At 39.7% G+C, this 21,840-nt stretch overlaps 1 protein-coding gene across 3 annotated transcripts in view; it reads left to right on the top strand.

Moving 5' to 3' along the window:
* WDR36 (WD repeat domain 36) overlaps window positions 1-21,840 on the top strand; it is a 70,372-nt gene that overhangs the window by 43,068 nt on the left and 5,464 nt on the right. For all 3 annotated transcript variants that reach the window (XM_084833859.1, XM_084833860.1, XM_084833858.1), the window contains 8 exons: window positions 311-419; window positions 1,131-1,210; window positions 6,833-6,940; window positions 7,572-7,669; window positions 12,915-13,057; window positions 13,865-13,984; window positions 14,834-14,915; window positions 21,536-21,723. In XM_084833859.1, coding sequence (XP_084689985.1) covers window positions 311-419; window positions 1,131-1,210; window positions 6,833-6,940; window positions 7,572-7,669; window positions 12,915-13,057; window positions 13,865-13,984; window positions 14,834-14,915; window positions 21,536-21,723 — 928 coding nt within the window. The remainder of the gene's footprint in view (window positions 1-310; window positions 420-1,130; window positions 1,211-6,832; window positions 6,941-7,571; window positions 7,670-12,914; window positions 13,058-13,864; window positions 13,985-14,833; window positions 14,916-21,535; window positions 21,724-21,840) is intronic.

A 21,840-nucleotide genomic window follows, 5' to 3' on the forward strand; every position in this document is an offset into this window, starting at 1 on the left:
TTCATTCCTCATGGCATCAAAAAAATAGTAATCCCCCCACTTCATTTATGTTCTTGCCGTTTATAGGACCACCTACATTCAGCTGCCCATTTTGCTCCATATGTCCTCCTTGTATCTTTATTGCCAACCCCTCGTTCTTTTTTCTCCATGAAAGTGTTTAGGATAGCTTTACCCATAAAAATCCATCCTGAGGTTTCCCCTAAGATAATCACTTAGAAAAATGGAGGTGTTCCTAAGAGCGTCAGTTGTAAGCAATTATAATGTATTTTTGTCCCCTTTAAAATGTTTATGTTCTACTGAATTTCACCAGTGGCATTCTGGGAGTTGCAATGGATGACTTTGGCATTATGGTTCTGGATATAGAAACAAGAAAAATTGTGAGGAAGTTTTCAGGGCACCAAGGCCAGATAAATGACATGGTAAGTCTGTGTCTATAAACTATAAATTGTGTGATTGCATACTGCCAGAGTGCATCTACATTATGTTAGACTTTGCTATTTGTGATTTATGCCCAAGTAAATGTTTGTCTTGTATATGCGCCCATTGGTCTGGAGCCTTAATCTTGTAGCAGTGGTGAAGCTAAGAATGCATCGACCCTGGTCATTGCCTGAATGACTGGGAATCCCATGTGAGCTGCTCTGAGCTTGTTAAAGGAAGAGCAGGGACATATCAGGTTAACATATATAGTTGCTATGTGTGTACTCATTTACTTAGCCTGTTGATCTCCTCTGCTGTTCCAGGCAGTACAGGTGAAATCTCTGCATTTTATCAGGGTTTTTGTAAGTTACTTTTTTCTCAAGATACACTGAGTCTATTTCCTGAAAAACCAATAAGAGCTGCCTCTCTTTCTACATATGTCTATACATATGTAGCATTTGTGCATTTTAGTATGTGCAATCTTGTGCATTTCAGTATGTACAAAGGTGAATAATGCACAATGTGACCCACTGGATTTCTATCTTATATAACTGATATTCTCAGTCACTTTGGTATTCTGGCTTTCAGCTTTACCACAGTAATCATTTATAAGGGCTAAGATAAAATTGCCAAGTTGATCCAAAATAAAACGTTCATTGATCACTTGGTGAACTGTTGTTACCCAATAAAAGATGCATGATAATTTATTGTAGACTTTCAGTCCTGATGGCCGTTGGCTAATAACTGCATCTATGGACTGTACCATTAGGACTTGGGATCTACCATCTGGATGGTAAGTAAATTTAGGGATCACTTTTATATGCTAACAATGTATACTATACTTTAAACCACAAGGAAAATTTGTGGTATTGAAGATCTGTCTTCAAGAGATACTGTAAGTATTCAAAAGTAAGTTGCAGCCTGTTTGACAAGTTAGCAATATTTTTAGATTAAGGGGGCTATTGAAATTATTCAAGTGCATAGCTATTCAAACTATCCTAATGGGGCAAGTGCCTCAGTGGTTACAGAAATGGTTGTTAACTGTATTAGTGATTGTCAAACTGATATATATGAAGATGTGCTGGAATAGTCATAGTCAAAGTATTATATTAACCAAAATCATAGCTAACTAAAAATGCTCACTATAATCCTCAGTATAAAGTAAAATATAAGAAAAGGGAAGGACGGAGATTATACAAGCTTTATGGCACCTCTGTACAAGATATTAGGGTGGTGGGGAGTTTCTGCGTTGCCCCTTGGCACTGCTGTTTACAAGTCAGTGAACGCTGATTTGGAGAAAGCAAGTTGGCGTTCTGCCTCTTCCCAACCTATTCAGAATTGGTAATATTGAGATAAGACTCTCATTAGTAGTTGACTAAATTCATACCTTAGGAAGGACTCTTCCTTTGAAGAGCTATTTTATTATTTCCCTAAAAATCTGTTCTGACAAGAGCACAATCAAGTGTTTACCAATATACATATCTAGCTTCTAATTTGAGTCCAATGAACAATACTTTCTGACCACAGCACACTCCGGGAGAGAGCGCAGGACAGGAAGGCCTGGCGTCGGGACACGACTTAACGACTGAACAACAATGTCTGAGGGTTGAATCCCCCTTCCAAAGACAGACAAAAGTTAATCTCTGGGGCTTTTCATATGCAACGGTGGCATTTGGTCGCAAATTGTGAGTTAATTAACCTTTGATTTGCAGGGCTTCTTGATGAGCTTCTTCCAGTTTGCAACAACTTCTTTGCAGTAGTAATTCGCCATTTGTTTAGGTTGTTAGTGTGACATCCGAACTGGACATGTTGGGCTATTTATGGGTTAAACAACCCAAAGAACAAACCTATGTAACCCAGGATTTGCTGCCAAATGCCACTATTACATGTGAACCAGGTCATAGTCTTATTCAGTCTCATTCCCCAAGTATGAATATGACATTGGAATACTTCTTGGCATCCTAGATAAATGAAGGCTTAAGTGGATTTTACAGATAAAAAATACACCTCTAAATGTATCACAGAGCTTGTAGTGGCTATTGCAACAGGATTCATGGTAAGTGATGATCACCCTAAGGCAGTGTTTTATCTGCTGAGGGGGTGGCACCTAGATTTAATCTATTCTCCCCTTTCCAACGAATTATTATGCTACAGTACTGATCATTTATATGCTAGGAGTAAAGGGAGTTACAGAGTCATCCTGTTATTAGCAGATTGTTTCACATATTCAGGGGAAAGGGTCCCTGAGGTCAGAACAAGCGGCCCTTTCAGCAGATCATCACTGTGATAGGACTGCCTGATATTTGTTTGCTTCCTTGTTTTGCTTCATGAAAGTACCTTTGTTAATATTGTTACTTAAGACAGAATTCCCTAAGGTTTAGACTGCTTTTGTAGCCTTTAAATAGCTTCTGTTATACTTCAGTGTATTACAAAGTGGATGATTTGTTGTCATCCATTTTACGTAGACTGGAATTGGACAGTCTTCATTATCAGTGTCGTGTTTAGTGAGCTGTTAAAATAGTTTGCTTGGTAATCCCAGTTTGTGTGTTCTAAATTTGTGTAATTTGTAATGCTTCTCATGGCTGAAATTCCTTTTGTTGCTTGCTTGCAAAATTCTCTTTCCTTTTCAGAGTTGCTCCTGTTGCTCCTGACTTCTTGTTTGTAGGCATAACCTAATCCAGCTTTCTCCAACCTGGTGCCTCTAAATATGTTGGAATATAGCTCTCAACTCCATCCGTGATGGGAGTTGTAGTCCAACACATCTTGAGGGCACCAAGTTGGGGAAGGCTGGCCTAACTTAAAGGATTTATTTAAAATAGTTTGCCTTTGGCTACATCAGGCATTCTTGTTTGAACATGTCATTTTCTCAGCCACCCTTGAATACTCTATTGACATTTAAATATTACATCACTTGGTGGTAGCTGAAAGACATAAAGGTTTCTTGTTATGATAACATCTTTCAGACAGCAGTACTAGAAGCTTCATGTTTGCCATCAAATAGAAATGATAAATGGTATTGTATATGTAATGACGTCTTGCTGAATTGTCTGTAAGAGTATTTGTCTTGCGTAGCACACTTATTCATTGCTCTTCTAGTGTCGGATTTTCTGTTGCCTTTTTTAAAGACATTAGACCTGTGGTGATGCAGTTCTTAATTCAGTTTGACAATTTTACAGTTCCAAAATGTAATAAAATATAATAATACTAAACCAGTAAATTAACTACTACCAAAAATTAAAAACAGTGTCATAATTGACCTAACATGAAAGGTTTCTTGTAATTCTTGTAATTGTAATCAATTCTTGTCCAGTCTGATAAAGCTTCTTGACAAGTCAGAAACCCAGAGTTCACAATCACACGCTCATTGCACTTTTGCATTTTACCTGCAGGTTAATTGCTTTATATTTCCCTTCCTAAGAGTCCAGCCTGTATCTGTTCTTTGCTTTTCCCTTATTTCTGATTGTAGAAGTAGAAAGGGTTGAAAATTCATGGATGTAGTAAAGTTCTAAAGAGCTTGAGCTGTTTTGTTCTTGAGTGTACCCACCATGTGAACAATTTTTAACTCCTATAGTATGATTAACTTTTATTTGATGGAACTGTAGCAGTCTTTCTGTATTTCAGTGTAGAAAGAACAAAAACGACAAAAGTTGCTGAAATAATGAAAAATGTACACACAACTATTTTTTTATAACCACCCAACTGGCATATGCCCTTGAGCAGTTTACAATAATAAAACCAAATAGCAAAATAACCAATAAATAAATAAATAATACAACAATACCAAGTATAAAATAATACAATATTAAACATTAAAGACTTTTAAAAATATTTAAAACATTGAGCCACAGTAAAATTATTAAAGCAACAGATTAAAAGTTCAACACCTACCTAAAGAGCGAAGGTCTTACATAACACAATACAGCAAAGTAATATAGGGTCACCAAACGTATTTTAAAAATTACATTTTAAATGGTTTACTAAATTGTTATTTTTTTAAAGAATAACATGGATATAAGCAATATGTTGAAGTAAATATATGCATATGTCCCAACTGTATATGTTGGGGGGGGGGGGGCGGTTACAACAAGTAGCCTTTTTTGTTCTTCATATTTTATAGGCTGATTGTGGAGTTTTAGAGTTGTTTTATCACAGTGTTTGATCATTGTATATCTTTTATGTATTATTATGTTATGTATGTTTATATATCCATTTATATTTTCTCTATAGATTTTAGCATTAGTTCAGCATGGTTTGTAGTTTTTGTTCTGATCTTTTTTTATTGAAATTTGAGTTTGAATGGTTAGGATATTATTCCTTTTTGACCCAGGCAGTCTTTCTCTCTCAGAGACATCAGGCATAGCAACTAATGGGAAATGTGTAGCTTTTGTTCAGATTGTCTGGAGCTGAGTTGTAGTGCCCCTCATTTGTGATACTCTGTGTTCATTCTACTCATGGAAAATGTATACCTACCAAAGTGGGTTTATTATGTCAAAAGACAAAGGGATTTATAAATGTAATTAATTGGCACATTGGTTCTTCTATAACACATCACAAACAAATTCAAGGGTTAAGTGGAAGCAGGCACTTTGAGTCTCAAAAGACAGTTAAACAAGTAGATCTGCAGGAAGCATTTTATTCTCTTAAACCAACAGTTACAAACCACAAAGTGCATTAACAGTCTTTATAATTTGCATAGAACCCATAGTCCTTATTGAGTCCCTGATGAACACAATCAAATATCCTTATGTCATGTTCGGCAGTCTTACATTCCAATGAGCCCTTGATTTCAGTTTCTTTAAAACTTACCCTGAGGTCCTTGATGGTATGTCTAGGGAGGTTAAAGTGTTCAGTGACAGGTTTATTCATATTCTTACATTTGATGTCTAATTTGTGCCCATTTAATCTTTGTTTTAAGGACAGTCCTGTTTGGCCAATGTAAGTGACCTTTGGTCACTTGATGCAGGAGATCAAATACACAACATTCAGTCATGCAGTATATAGCCCAATTGGGTCCACTTACATTATTGCTGGTTCTTACTAATAGGCACAATTGGCATTTAGGTTTATTGCAAGGTCTGGTAAGCTTGCTGTGAGTCCAGTGATGAGGTTTTGTCCCTGGTCAAAAATTGCTTTGAGTTAGGTAGTTGCCTATAAGCTAACATAGGGGTGCCTCCTATTATGTCTCTGAGAGCGGGTTCATCTTCCAGGGTAGGCTATAGGTCTCTGATAATGTGTTGCAGCCCCCTTAAATGTGAACTGTAGGTGACCACTAAAGGTGTTGTATTAAGGTTTTTATCTTACTGGAGTTGGAGCAGTTTATTTCTAGTAATAATTTAACCTTAGTAATCTCGCTATTTACCAGGTGATATTTAACTTTAAGAATAGTCGTTGAAGTATTCAGCTGATTGTCAAGATCTTGTTTATCAGACCATGGCTTAGCTGTATACAATGGACTTTTTTAATGTGATGAGGATGTTAATTGCTTGCATGTAGATATGTGTATTGGTGAGCAGGTTTTCTATATAAAGTAGCGTGAGGGTGTTGATTCTTCAAAATGACGGTAGTACCCAGAAAAATTACATCTGTGTAGGAGTAGGTAATGCTAAGGTTGATAGTATGATGAAAGGCATTAAAATTATCATGAAAATTCTTCAATAATTCTTTCCCGTGTGTCCAAATTTTACCTCACTTTATATATTCCAGAGTGTTTAAAATAGCTCTTAGGTTTCCAGCCACTGTTTATAAAAGATCTCACGTACGGTGTACACACTAGCCTCTGCTGTTAGCTAGGGGACCAGAGGCCACTGGGAAAGCCTGCACCCCCTGCTTCCCAGGAAGAACTTCAGAACATCGCAGCAAAGGGAAGATCTGCCTGGCCCCATCCATTGGCCAAAGGAGGAGCAGTTGCAGGGAACTTCTGTCCTGCCCCTTCCCTAGAAAGAACATTCAGCTCCAGCTGCCTTTGGAATGCCCAACCAAAGGGAAGCATCCTCTGTCCAGATCCATCAGCCAGAGGACTAAGGACTTGCTGGGTCAGTTATAGCACCTCTATCCAAGCAAGACCACCAGCAAGAGAAAATCACCCTGGCCCCAAATTGGATATAAATGGCTGCTCACAATTCACCACTTGCTTTTGGCATTATCAAAATGATCTCCCATCTCTACCTTTTCCCTCTGCTGCCCTTCCTTTGTGTGCCGTCCCCCTCCCCCTTAGTTTGTAAACCGGAGGGCATGGCCTGCCTGCCTGCCTCTCTCTCTCCCTCTCCCTCCCTCCTAATTGAAGTTAGACCCTATTTGTCTAAAAAGCATGATAAAAAATAATTGTGACTGTGCCTAGTTGTATGCATTAAATATCAGTAATGGAAATATAACTTATATATTATGTGATGGATAATATGTTATTTTTCTTTTGCAGTCTTGTTGACTGTTTTCTATTAGATTCAGCAGCAGTAAGCATTACTATGTCCCCTACTGGGGATTTCTTAGCTTCTTCCCATGTGGATGATCTTGGAATTTACCTATGGTAAGTCCACGAAATGTCTTCTGAATGTGTCCATTTTAGAGCAGAAATACAAGACAAGAGTTCCTGTTTGTATTGTTGGATTGTTCCATGGTACATTTCCAAAAGGTGGAAGTTCTGCCCTTTGGAAAATTCCTTTCTAACATATTTTTTTCAACTGGATCGATTAAGCATGCTGAGACCTTCTTCTTAATATAACTAAATTCTAAACATATTTGCTTGGAAGTGAATTCCATTTACATCACTTAGATTTGTTTGACCAAGACTCAAAGGGCTTCTTTAAGTGGGCCCAGTAGGAGTTTTCCTCCCATCCACTTTTGAATAGCAGCTTGCTATGCATGTCAAAAAGTGTTTCTGAAATTCTCTTTAGCATCAAATGAGGATTGTTTTGTGACATGGGCAGGAGGAGCAGGGAATGCTGCTGTTTTGGAAGCAAGTCCAAAGCCCTCTTTGGAGCAGAGAGGCTAATTGTGTGGTTCTTTTGATCCCAATCAGTATCCTTAGGACTGGAAATAATTTTACTTCTAAAATTTCCATTAATTGCTGTGCTCTTAGCTATACAAATGGAACTGCCAAGAATGCAGAGTGCTTCTCTTCCCTCCAAATACCGATAGCATTTGTCTTGATTTTTCAGGTCTAACCGTTCCTTGTATTCGCTTGTCTCCTTGCACCCACTTCCAGTAGATTATGAGCCTTCTGTGGTAATGCTTCCTGGAACCTCTCCAGCTCAAGGTAATAAAGTGTGTAAGGTGTTGTCATTGTTTTTTGCCATATTGGTTCCAGAGGAAGATATAAAATATACCATAATTGTTTGAACTACTTTGTGTGTGGCCAAATTAGTTTTATCCTAAATATACATGTACATAATTAAGAACAGCCATTTATTCAGAATATTGAGTTCTGTGTAAATGGACAGCCTACATATTCTTACACCAGCAGAAAGTTGACCTAATAAAAGTTTTTAACTCCTTTGTGCTCCAGTGCACCAGTGTTATCTTCAAATGGAAAGCCCTGAAGAATGTAACCAACTGCAATTACTAATAAGCCTATATTTGAAGCCTTAGTTAGGAGACAGTCAGCAAGGCCAGTTTTAGAATGGGCGCGTTAATTAACCCACGATTTGCTAGTATTACATCCAAACAAGGTCAGTGTCTGTCAATATTACAGTAAGTGTAATATTACTATGATTTTTCTTTCCCATTAACTAGGGCAAGGCAGATAACAATTTAAAACACCATATTAAAACCAGTTTTAAGTACCCAATTTAAAGTGTGGTATAAAAGTTATTAGCCCACCTCTGCTTAGCCCTTGCTGTTAAAGGCTAGCCTATACAAGAGCATTTAATATATCCTGATCAGTGTGCAGGGCACTTTACAGAGGACAAGTGAACAGTTCCCTGCCCTTAAGGAGCTTACAGTCTAGAATTCAACATGGGGGAAACAACAGAGGAAGGGGAGGGAAGTGGACAGAGGGGGAGACAGGGAAAGAACATGTGACTGTTTCAGTTGGGCTTGGCTACAGGCTTTGGCAAATCTCTAAGGAAAGGGAGTTAGGTAATTATAGAGCAGCCACTGAGAGCACCTCTATGTATCCTTACTGTTTCACCTTGAAACACAGATGGTACAGTCAAGAGGATGTTCTCAGTAAATCTTGGTGATTGTCAGGGGAAGATGCATCCTCCAAGCCATGGTAGGGTACAGTTATTAAGGCCTTTAAACATTTAAGTCCACACTTTGAATTGTGTTAAGGGGATGGTGAGAAGCCAGCATCTACACTGAAACACTGGTATAAGGTGTGTTTGGTGACTTACGCCATCACAGGCAGGCTGTGAATACTGTAACAGCAGACAGTCATCAAGGTCAGCCACTCAGGAACACATTGAAATTGTCTAGTGTTGAGGTCAAGAAGGTAGGCATAACATCTTCAAAGTCCTGATCTAATGAAAAGATTTCATTCTCACAAGCTGGGGTTGGCAGAAGGTGCTGCTATTCCAGGTGCGGCTTTGGATCCGCAAGCATGCTAACACTGTGTACCCTTGCCCCACGTTGAAGACCTGCAAATGTATACATTCATGTTCTGCTTTTAATTATATTTTAATATGTGTTGATATTTTTAATATTTTATATAGGTTGCTATTTGCCACAGAGAGCTACAGATAATAAATACATTCTGTGGTAGGTAGGGAAAAGGTACTCGCCTATAATATGCAGCTCTCTGGGGTGTCAGCGACACCTAGAGTCCATACAGAACATCTTGCAGTGGTAGTGACTGGGACACTGATATCAGGATTCCCATAACTTGATCTTTTCTTACTGAAAGCAAAGTTATGCAATGCCCCAAGAAGTACAAGAAAGGTGTGTAACGAAACTGGAAGCAATCCAGTTTCAGGTTCACACAGAAAAGTTCAAATGTAATTGATGCTATGGGTTCATGCAGTAACTCATTTTCTGTGAGTTAGAGGAAGCCAGATTCCAGCTGAACGTCAGCAAAAACTTCCTGACTGTTAGAGCAATATGACAATGGAACCGATTGCCTGGGGAGGTGGTGGGCTCTCCCTGCACTGGAGTCATTCAAGACGAGGCTAGAGAGCCATCTGTTGGGGATGCTCTGACTTGGATTCCTGCATTGGGCAGGGGGTTGGACGCGAAGGTCTTGTAGGCCCCTTCCAACCCTACTATTCTATGATTCTCTATCTCTTAGAAGAGGTGTAAAAATTATGTCTTCATTGTTGGTGGTTCTGTGTTTGTGGTTGGTTAAGTATTTATTTTATACAACAGGTTTGTTTTAAATTTAAGCAGTAACAATTGATTAAATTTAAATAATTGATTTAAGTAATAATTGATTTAACTTAACAATTATTTAAATTATTCAAACATCTAATCAGCGACAATTATTGTATAGTAAAGCACTTTGGTCACAATGACTGCATTCTACTCCAACACAGTCCTGAGGAGGAAATCGGAAGCTTTCGCTTCTGTTTTATACTAACTACAGTTCCACATTATGTGTGAACCAGACAGTGACTGGGTTTGAACGTCACAATAACCCATGATGGGTTAAATGGTTATCATGTCATCTGGCACTCACCGTGGCTTATTCTGTTTGCCTAGAGCATCAGCTGGCAAGAGCAGCCGAAACGGCTCTGCTCCAGCCTACAGAGCCCTTTTTCCAAGATTTGGCAAGTAGCCCAGGGACAACCACAGCCAAATAAGCACAGCCTTCCTTGATGCTGCACTACAGTTACAAAATGACAGCTTTCCCCTAGTACAGTGACAGCCGTGCGCTATTGTACTACACCGCTACAGCAAAGTTACACAACAGGCTTCCCTGATTGCTACTTTGAAACTGCACAACTTGAGAAATGGGGGAAGCACTGCTCACTTTTCCATAAAGGGGCAAAATTGCACAATTATCCACTACAGCATTTCAGGGTTTCCCATGAGGGGATTTCAGCTGTGCATTTTTGCCCCATTCCAGCTGTCAAGGAGCTAGAGCTCCCACCCCCTTTTTTCTGTTCTGGCCGTCTGCAGTACATTACAGCCTTCCCTGATCTCTTATTGCATGACCTTGCTACAATGAAGGAACACACTGACAGGTCGTCCCCCCCCCCCCCGGCAATGGCAGCTTCCCCTGATCTCACCATTGTGCTACCATGCTACAATGAAGTCAAGTAATAGCAGACCTCCCTGACTGCTACCGTGAAAATGCACAAGCGTGGAAAGGATTCTTTTTTAAAGGGGTAACTGTGGAATAGGGGAAAATAGGTGAATGGGGGGAATGCTCACTTTTCCATGAAGAAGTGAAATTGTGCAGTTATCCAGTACAGCATGTGGAGGCTCCCCATGAGCAGTTCCCCCCTGTGCAATTTTGCCCCAATCCAGCAAACTATCAGGGAATTATAGCTCCAACCCCCTTTTTCTTTTTCTTCGCACATAATGTGTGAACTGCAGTTAGTATAAAACAGAAGCAAAAGCTTCCAATTTCTTCCCTAGGTCTGTGAAAAAGCAAAGTCGGGCAGTACAGTACAGGCTTCCCCAATACAATGACAGCCTCCCTGAATGTGCTATCACGGGGCAGCACTACAGCTAAGTCACACAGTGATAGACCTCCCTGATCACTGCTGTGGAAAAGGAAAAGGCAATTGTGGAATAAGGGAACATAAGCATGCGGTACAGTACAGCCTCTCCTGATCATGCTACTGTGAAGTGTCGCATTTACCGCCCTCCATGATGAGATTGACGGTGCTCAGTCTTCTATGAAAACTGCAACACAGAGCAGGGGGGCTGGAGAGGGAGGAGGGGTGAGGGCAGGGAAAATAAGCTACTCACAGTAGTGTATTTGGTTGATCGTGTGGGGGATAGCAGTAGCTTATTGTCTAAATAAGCTACTGTGAGTAGCTTATTAAGCCACCATAGCTTAAAGTGACATCTGAATGTGGCCAAACTGTGGTTAGTCTTTAACTGTGGTTTGTCCAAAGAAGTCAACTTTAAATTATGGTTGATGGCCATGACTTGTTCAGGTAAAATATAGTTAAGATTAACCATAGTTCCAGGTTCACACATAAAGATAAACCATAATTAACTCAAAACAGAAGCAAACATTTCCTATCTCCTGACTGCACCAGAGGGGAAGGGAGTACATAAACCCAGGGATTGTTCATGTCCAAACCCAGCAAATATATGGAAAGGTGCGATGAAAATATTTTAAAGTTCAGAGTAACTATTCATTTTAAGCCTTTGATTCTAAAAAGCTGATATTCTTACTTGCCTTGTTTAGTGAAGGTCAAACTGAAATTACCAGAGAGGAGTGGAAAACTTTTCTTCCCAATGTGGCTGACACCCTCATACCTTCAGATTCATTTTGCTGCTCTATGTAGAGCTCACTGCTATTTCAGGAGGCAATTAGAAGCTGTGTAGTACTGCATGATTATTATTTTTTTTACGTTTCTGATGGTAGTAGAGAACAATTAGTTCAAGAAGTGAGAGTAAAGCGCTCAGAGTAAGTATTTGGCATACTTTATTTCTACCAGTCTTTGCCAGGAAGGAGAGACTGGGTGGCAGGGACAGAATGGGACAGCCAGGTATGTAGTCCCTGCAGGTATGAAAGCCTTGGCTAACCCATCACCGAGGTCAGTTATAAGCCTCAAGTGGGGAATTACATGGATGTATTTCCATTCATGCTGCAATAAAGATTGGAAGGTGCATCCTCAGACTCCGTCTCTGGCTGTGTGCACGTTGTTGTGAGCAGCTGTATCTGGATTGTTGCTATTTTGTGCTCTGTACAGATTTAACATTATTATAGTTCCTATGTAGCTATGCAATTAACCATAAACCTTTTGGGCACATCTGGGAATTTGAGAAACTGCTGTGGGTACCACCACAAAATGGCTCCCACAGTGGATGTGGCTAGTCGTGGGGGCCTGGCTAGTCAAAGGTGAGGTAAAGAGGCAGTGTGGGGAGAAATAGTGATACCAGGGGCAAAGAGATAGGGGCAAGCAGCAAGGTAAAGGGGAGAGAAAGTGAAAGGCTAGAAAGGGAGAGAAACATGAAGGACAGAGACAAGGAAAGGAGAGAAATAGCGAGAAAAAGGGGATGTGGGAAGAGAAGCAGCAAGGCTAGAGACCGGGAGTGGGGGGAGAGAGCAAACGGGAAAGGTCTGTGTGGGTGGAAGATTCGGTGGGGCCAGAAAGCAACTCTTTCCTTCTCTCCCTGCCTGCCAACAGCTGATCTGCAGCAGGAGTAGAATCAGAACAGAGAACCTGGCACCCTAATGTTTTTCAAAGTTTGTATTAAAAAACATTTTTTGAAGGGGGCAAGGAGCTGAGAACTCCATGGACGGCACTGGGGACACCTGGTTTGTCAGAATGTTCAGGTGGCTCCCTGAACACTTAGGATTTAATCTTCTTATAATGTGTTTATCTCAGTGTTGATATATGAATTATATAAAGTCACATATATTTGTCTGTCACCATTGAAAGATGTAGAAGTCACAGAAGAGGAAGAAACAAGTTATGAGATGATAGAATACGATTCTCCAGAGCAGTTGGGAGAAGCATTAGTGACCCTTTCTATGTTGCCAGAATCTAGATGGAAGAACCTGCTCAGTCTGGATATTATTAAGGTAACATGTTCATGCCATATATTAATAAGCTTCTAATCAAACCTGTCCCTCATTATGTGATTATGTTATAGTAGACTGCAAAGAATCAACAAAATGTCTTTAGAGTGGTCTGGGATAGCTTCTTGGATGCTTTTAGGGCTCACAGAAATCAGAAGTACTTGGAAAATCCTCTGATAAAAGCTGCTCCAAAGTTAAAGATGATTAAACATCCTTCCAATGACTAGGGGTAGAATTCTACCCTGGGTGCTCTTTTAATTGCAGAATTTACACGTAGATTTTGTCACCCCAAAAGTCCCAAGCTGATCTTACATTTGGGATTTTTTTGGTACATATTGGGGTAAAAGGTTTCCAACAAAAACTGATCCAAGGAAGCAGGTTTAAGTGCGCATACAAAGTTTTCTTTCTGGAAACCAAAATGTACCTGGGACAAAAATATTTCAATAACTTACATTAATTTTTGCCATTAGGGTGCTTTTTTGTCCCAGGCAGTGGAAAGTGTTAGGATTTTAAAAATGACCAGTTGTGATAAAGAAGTCCCACTGATTCAGAGAAGCAGAATATTATGCTGTTCATCTGTAACTATATATGAGAAGTTTACAACCCCAAGATACATTTGAATTTGACTTGGGAGAGTAAAATATAGCTATAACTATTTGTTAGGGGGGGTTGCTGTTTGATTAATCTCCATTTAATATTCTAGATGGGTTTTTAATGTGTTCATAGCTGGGAAGTTACTAAGTCTTGTTTTCAAGTTATAATATCCATATGGAAATTCCTTTGTGTTGATATAAAATCTCCCATTAACAGCAAAAGAATAAGCCCAAAGAGCCACCAAAAGTGCCAAAATCCGCACCGTTCTTCATCCCCACAGTTCCTGGTCTCATACCACGATATGCTTCTGCTGAACATGAAAACAATGGACAACAGGTAAAAAGGGAGCTTATTGTACTAAACATCTTCATTATGTAGACCTTCTTTGTTCTCTCTCAGGATTTGTGAGTGCCTCCTGGGGGTATTTCAGATGTAATGTATCATATATCTTCCTCCTTTTGTCCATGGGGGCTTAGACGCTTCATCAGGGGTGGATTGAATTACCTGGTTTTTGTGAACTGCCCAGAGGGGCTATTGGGCAGTACAGAAATTAATTAATTAAATAAATGCTAGATTTGATTCTCGATTACAATATCTTTGATGGAGCACAACAGCACAATTACTGGGTATTAACATAATATAATTATCTCATCTTCTATCAAATACTTGAAACTGGTATTAACTATTGAGCGCCTTCATGAAATGTAGAGAACTTACTGTCTTGTTACCTCTTTTCCTCAGTAAACTATATATTTTCTTTCGCTGCTATCTTGGCATCATTATCCTAACCATAAATACACCGCTACATATTACAGAGCCTGACAACACATACAGACTTTTGATCCTGTATCTTTAGCTTTCTGAAGAGTGCTCAAAGAAATTCTTGTTTTGCTTTCTCCAGATAAATACACCTTTTTCATTTATTTTATGAGCTGTGTGTTCTCATTTGTGTGCATATGGCCTGTAACAAAAAGAGAAGAACTTAGGAAAGGATATTCATCTTAATAGATGACATTTCTCCTAATAATGAGAGTAAAATCCAGCCAGCCTTCAATATGATCTAGTAACTTAAGGGTACATAATTCAATGAATCTGACATTTCAGATTCCACAAAAGTTAAATTATTCTAAGTATGTTGTTTAAAAAATTCATCTAAATGTATTTTTTCATATTTTTTTATTCCAGTCAAAACTAGTAAATCTTGGCATACTGGCACAAAAATCTGAATTCCACTTACAGCTTGAAGAAGCCCTGAGTAGCAGCAACTGTAAGTTATAGTATGAAATGACAAATGTATTTATTTATTTATTTATTTATTACATTTATATCCCACCTTTTTTCCTCTTTGAGGAACCCAAGGTGGCGTACATAATCCTCCTCCTCTCCATTTTAGCCTCACAACAACCCTGTGAGGTAGGTTGGGCTGAGAGTCTGTGACTGGCCCAAAGTCACCCACTGAGCTTTCATGGCTGAGTGGGGACTAGAACCCAGATCTTCTCGCTCCCAGTCCAACACTCTGGCTCTTGATGTATATTCTGACACTTTGGTATTAAGAAGTAGAAAAAAAGGTGAGAGAAAATGTACGTACCTTCCTTTGCTCCGGGGACTGAATATTACACTGGAACTGAAATGAACTACTTAAGGCCGGAACAAACTGTCTTCAGATACTGAGACGAGCAGTATTATATCCCAGTCTGTTAGAGAATACCATTTCAGTATAGTACGGTCCATGAAGAGCCCTTGAGCAGTTAGCTTCTTTAGCAGGGCATTTCCCCAAGGTGACCACGAATTTAATCCAACGTCACGCTAGCAGAAGTCTGCTAGTGCAACTGGACTTCCTCCCCCTTTCCTCCCTCCTGCAGCCCTCTGCAGCACCTGAAATTCTGCTCCGGAAAGTTTCCCAGCCCTTTGGAGCATATTTGAGGGCACATGCGGGAGGGAAGGGGAATTTCCTCACCACCACCATTCTGATAGAACTGTTTCCATCAGTGGAATGACAGAGTTTGATACAACCCATTAAATTCACAAATTCAGACCATGTGCTGAACTCAGTATAAGTCATTAAGAAAATGTTGAAACACTCTAGACCCATTCAGTGCCCATTATCCAAACTAGGCTCAAACTGAGCCTTCTTTTTTAAGTCACGGGTCACTATAATGCTTGCCTAAATAGATACCAGCCTTTGGTGCAATATGATTTTGCTCCTGCTGTGCTTTCTGTCTATATGTGTTCCTATCCTACTCTATCCTGGTGCCTTCCCACAAAGCAGTTGCACTTCCATTGTGGCAAAAGAGGGAGGCCTTGTTTCATGGCAGTACATACCTGGCAGCCCCTGACCTTTTGAAGCAGTCCTTCAGGAAATTTCATAATTCCTTTTGATTTTTCATAGATATTCTTAAGCGTGTTTTAATTTATTGATTATAAAAATAAGGCTGAAATGGAGGTAAACTTGTCAGATCACTGGTTTCTGTAATTTCCAGTAAACTCCTTGTGATGCATGAAATCTTCATCCACTGTATGGGTGTAGATCAACTAGACATTGTTCAGGATGGATTTATTTAAGCCAAGATGATTTAAATCAGTAAGAAAAACTTCCTGAAATGTTTCCAACTTTTTCTTTTATTTTCTGAACAATGGTGCAAATCTGACCACTAAGCCATGTTAACTTACAACTAAATAGAATATTATTAACACTGTTTCATTCTTATAAGCAGGTTTATCTCTTCGTCTCACTGTATATATTTTGCATACTTTCCTTTTTACCTATAGAGGGATTGGGCCAAATTGCACAACACAACATCCCATCATGGGTTAATTAACCCTCAAGGAGCCATGGGCCATTTTGAATGTGCAACCAGTTGTCGTGTTATCCAAACCAGGCCATTGGGTTATGCAAAGGTTATTTGTGTTGCCTGAACCAGTGGCTGGGTTCAGACAACACAACAACCTCCGACTGGGGTTGAATATGCAAAGTGGCGCCCGTGGGCACCATGGCTCATTGTAGGATAATAACCCACACTGAGCTGCAGCATGTCATGCAAATTAGGTCAACAACTTTAAAATATTCCCATCTAGGATCTTTCTTATAACCAGCACCCATGAGTTTGAGGTTAACAACACAATCCTATACATGTCTATAAGTTCCATTGAGTTCATTGGGGCTTACTCCCAGGTAAGTGGGCATAGGATTGCAGCCTTGGTATGAGAATATAGGAAGGTGCACACCTGACAATTTTGTGTTTTTTTCTTTCCAGTGTTGCTCCTTTCTCCTTCACTCTGTCTTGCCCCAGTCTTGGCCTTACAAAAAACAAAATAGCAAGCAAAAATGAAATGCCCATGACTGATAGGTCAAAGCAGGATTTGATAGTTACTTGGCTGAAAAAAATCCAATTTCAATTTTTTATAATCCATTTTTTTCAATTTATTTTAAGAACATCTATTTTTATTCACCTTGCTGTATTCTATTTCTGTCATAACTCCTCTGCCTTGCATGGTCTAAGTGTACCAACACAGAAGCACAGAATAACAATCCTGTCTAGCCTGAGTCTTTGCCCATGTGACTTACGCCAGAGAAACTGAAAGCCCAGAACTTTGAAGAAGCAAAAGCTGTTAGGCTGGAAAAGAGCCATTTCCATGATATGAAAAACAAATCAATTCCCATGTTTATCGATTTTTATGAGAGTGTAAGTGTGGGTTTAGCATGTTTATGATGAGATTTAATTGAAACTATGTTATAAAGTTAGAGAGAAATTTAGCGAGTAATGCAATGGGGATAGGCGGCCACTTCCAAACTTGCATGCGACCGCCTATCCAGTGCAGGGTGGGTGGAACATGGAGGGGATCCTTTGCGCACTCTGGCTGCGCTGCACATAGGAAGCATTGTAACAACACTTCTGCTGTCCCTGCCCCTCCCCACTCCTGGGGAGCGGAGCCCAGAACAATCTGTGCCTCTTATGAGGTGGCAGGGGCAGGGAGGCAGTTTTCTGGGAACTGATCTCAGAGCACAGGCTCCACTCTAGCTGCTGTTTAGCGGCCATAGGATTGTGCCCTTAGTGTTTAATATAATGTTTCTTTAAAAAAGAAGATTGAAATAAAAATAACAGATGTTTTTAGTTTTTTTTTAATCATCAATTTTTATCTACCTGACATTGTTTATGCCAGATCTCCTGAATTGTCAATAGACTGGTGTGTGCTATTTTACATTTTTAATGTGAGCATACAATAGGGGAAAACAGGAGCGTGTAAGGTGCTCTGCATCAGAAGAACTTAAATGGCTGATCAAGCAAGCTAAATAAAAAGGAAAAGTTCCTAGAATAATCTAATTGGCACAAGTTATGCAGTCTGTGTAGAGATATGAAGACTCAGAAAAAAGCTGGAGGGAAGACAAACAAAATGGGGGAAATAAAAAAATCCGGAGGGGGGGAGAGAACAGGAAGAACCCCCCCCCCCCAATTTTCTGATTCTATCTCCCACGCCATCCCATTTTTTCTGGATTGTTTTCCAGCCTTTCATAGTTTGAGTCTGTTTTACTAATTTCTAATGTTCTTTTCCTGCGATGTTACACCGAAGTTTTTCAGTGTACATGCATATCAAACTTATTTAATATATACTGTAGACATTTGTTCTTGTACTGATGCTGACCTATATTTTGTTATATTTGAAATCAGTCCAAATGTAGGGAAGAACTGCAGTTCGGTAGTAGAGCTCATGCTTTGCATGCAGAATATATCCCAGGTTCAATCCCTGGCGTTTCCAGATAGGGCTGGGAAAGACTCCTCTCTGAAACCTCAGAAAACCACTGCCAGTCAGTGTAGACAATACTGTGCCAGATGAACCAAAGGTTTGACTCTGTATAATGTTATCCGGAGTGCTCAGAGCTATCTGTTAGGCTGAAGGACAGTGACATTTCTAGTGAACTGGGAAAAATATTTAGAATGGATTCAACCTTGAAAATGGATGACCAAAATTGGCCATAGCATTTTCAGATGCAGATCTGCATATATTTATTTTTAGAATTTTTATTTAGCCTTTGTAAATAATAATAGAACTAATAACAACATCTCATAATCAGTAACTTGGTAAAAACAATATACAAGAAATGCCTTTATTAGGTTAGTTAGTCCCCCTCCTTAAAATAAATAAACATTAACTTTAAAACTACCCATTCTTTGTCAGGATTAGGAAAATAAAACATAAGGAGAAAGATAGTAAGCTGTTCGTATTTTGTCCTGTTTGGAACAGAGAAAAAGCAGACAGGTTTGAGTAGAACATACACCAATTGGCTTAGAAATAGTTGAGAGTATCGAAAAGGAATTGGGATTAGTCAGACTACAAAAGCATTGACCAAATAATTGACTAGTGGTTTGTGGCTGATGAGTTACACAGATAGCAAGAGTGCTTATTAGTCCCTCAAGGCTTACATTTTGTAAATTTCATCCTTCTTCTGCCATCCTTGTCTATGATTTCACTTGGAATTTTACTGGTAATGTTTTCCAATTACTGTGAAGGAAAAAAACTACATAAATTTGCATCTCTCTCCATTGCCCAGCTTTCTTTTTAAAATGGGTCCCATAAACATGTAGACTTGTGACATTTAAATTTCTGTCTTACGAAAATCTAGTCGTATCTCTTCAACAGTTACTTTTAGACATCTTGGTTATAGCAGTAATCACTTATGATTTGATTTGACTATTCTCAAAATAAGGTTTAAATTAAAACCATTAAAGAGAATCCTTGGGTAAGCTTCAGTTAAGCTTTCTTTGATGCATTATGCATTGTGAAGTTGCAACACCATGAATCACCTCAAAAGTGAGGAATACTTATTAAACTGATTGAAGTACTTTCCCCAGCCATTTTCAAGGAGGCTTTTAGGAGATGTTACTAATGGTTTATGATAGTATGAGTAAGTAAGTACTTGTTAGAAAATTATTTGTGGGTGATCGTAGCCCCCTTCAGGCAATTAAAGGGGAACTGCACTGTATTGCTGACTGTGCCCCCAGATATCCACATGTTGAGCAAAAGTCAGAAGGGGAGTCAGCTGTGGAAGCTACTACATGGAATTGGGCTCCCAATTATGTGGAGGAGCCTCCAGAAGTACAGCCAGCTCCCCTTTCACTCAGTGCACAGAGGTCATCGGTTGCATCAGCCCTGCAACCCTGCTTCAGTATAACGGTGTGAAGGCAGCTTATGAGCTCCATCCAACATCACAGAAGTGGACTGCTGCTCAAGCAACAGGACTTTCTCTCCTCCCTTCTGCATTCCCCGTGCGTGCCCCAGTTCCTCTCCCCATCCTCCAGAGTAGATTTGAGGGGCACACAGAGAGAATTTGTTCCACCAGCTGTGTCCATTCCACTGGTGGATGGACACCATTGGATACGATCCCACATGGATGTAATAAGTGGAGATAAAAGACTTACTCTGGTATTTGGGAGGAATGAATGCCCAATGCTATTCATCTCATCATTCTTATTGCAGGCTACAGTGTACCTTAATGAGGTTCACAGCATAAGCTGGCAGGTAAACAACAGCAGGAACAGATGAAGAATAGCTCTCTTTGTAGTCGCATTCTTAATAATTACATTCTAGATTACATTTGGTATCTCAAGGTGAATGTTCTGGAAAATAAAATCAGTTTAGTGGTTTGAAATATGAGACTAAAACAAATACATTTACCCATGCCCAAAGAAGAAGAATTCCAACTGAATTAGCTGATTTCAGATGTCTGAAAATACTTCAATGGCTGCAGTCCATTGGGAGAGGGGGACAGAAGCACAAGTTTGTCACTGTTCATTTGCAGCTTTCTAGAACCGAATCAGTCAAACCTTAAACAGTTCCAAGTACAAAAGGCATTTTGGCAGATGTGGTTGCAAAAGCCAGGAATTCTTAAAAAAAAAACAAAACAAAACAGCCCAGATTCATCCTCTCAAAAGGCAGTTTGTAACTTCTACAAGGCTAGTTTGCTGCAGTTTTCTTTGTATGCAGCTCTCCATGTTGACTGCGTGGAAGCTCGGGTGTTCACAGGGTAACAAATTGGCTATAGGTCAGGAGTGGGATGACTAAAGTCCCCCCTCTCCCCCCCCAAAGAGATTTGGCCACAAATCTATATAGCCCTACTTACTTATTTTCTCAAATTGTACAAGCCTGGCTCTCAGACAAGGCTTCTGAGGAGGTTAATAAGAAAATTCATCTTAAAAATACAAAATAATAAAATATAGTTTTATTATTATATAACTATAAAGTGCAACTTAAAAACTATACATGGACCATCTGAGCAGCATAAAGTTAATACTAAAACAAATACATGGTTGAGTAGCTTGACTGGGTGTGTGGGAAGGGCTGGAGGGGAATGTGGGAGGCGTGAACACACTTTCCATTCCCTGTAATGACCTAATACACTGCCTGTGTGTGTGCCAACTGCAAGGAGAAGAAAAACGGCTCTCTTCAGCTCTATGGGGATTCCTTGGCACGCAGGTGTTTTGTGTTCCTGCAGAGAAGGACTGTGCCCATGGTAGTCTGTAGAGAATAAGCACAAAAGCCATGATCCAAAGATGTAATTTACATAGAAGTAAGGGAGTCACATGCACAGCCGGAGCTTTCTTGAAGTGTTCTCTTCACTGCCTCCCGCTACCAAAGAGGCAAGGTCTTGAATGGCTTGCCACTTGGGAGTAGGATTCTTTTTTTGCACAGAAAATGTCAAAGAAAATTCTACTAGCATGTGTTGCTCTCTTATTTGCATGAAATGCATGCTTTGGATTATGAACAGATGCCTTGGATTTGAACCGAATGCTGCAGGGTAGACTAACTATTTAAAACACTGTGATAACTAAAATCTCCAAAATGTTTTCTAGAATTGTAACCATAGTCTGTAACCATATTTTCATCCTACAGATTCATCTCCACATAGTATTCTGAAGGACATGGGACCATCTAATATAGAGACAGAACTGAGGGGCTTGTCACCTGATGGTGGTGGCTCTATCGAGGTGATGCAGAGCTTTCTAAGAATGATTGAGGCAATGCTGAAATCAAAGCGTGACTTTGAACTGGCTCAAGCATACCTTGCATTGTTTCTAAAGGTAAATGCATGTTTTTGTATAATTGCCAATAGTATTCTGTGAAGCCCAATTTGCTCAGGAATAAATGGTATTCCCTTCAGACGTTGGGGTGAGGGGAGCTGCTTGGAGAGGGAGGAG

This window comes from Heloderma suspectum, chromosome 2 (assembly GCF_057233095.1).
Source record: "Heloderma suspectum isolate Gila_16-S chromosome 2, 16-S_ref, whole genome shotgun sequence".
Classification (NCBI taxonomy): Eukaryota; Metazoa; Chordata; class Lepidosauria; order Squamata; family Helodermatidae; genus Heloderma; species Heloderma suspectum.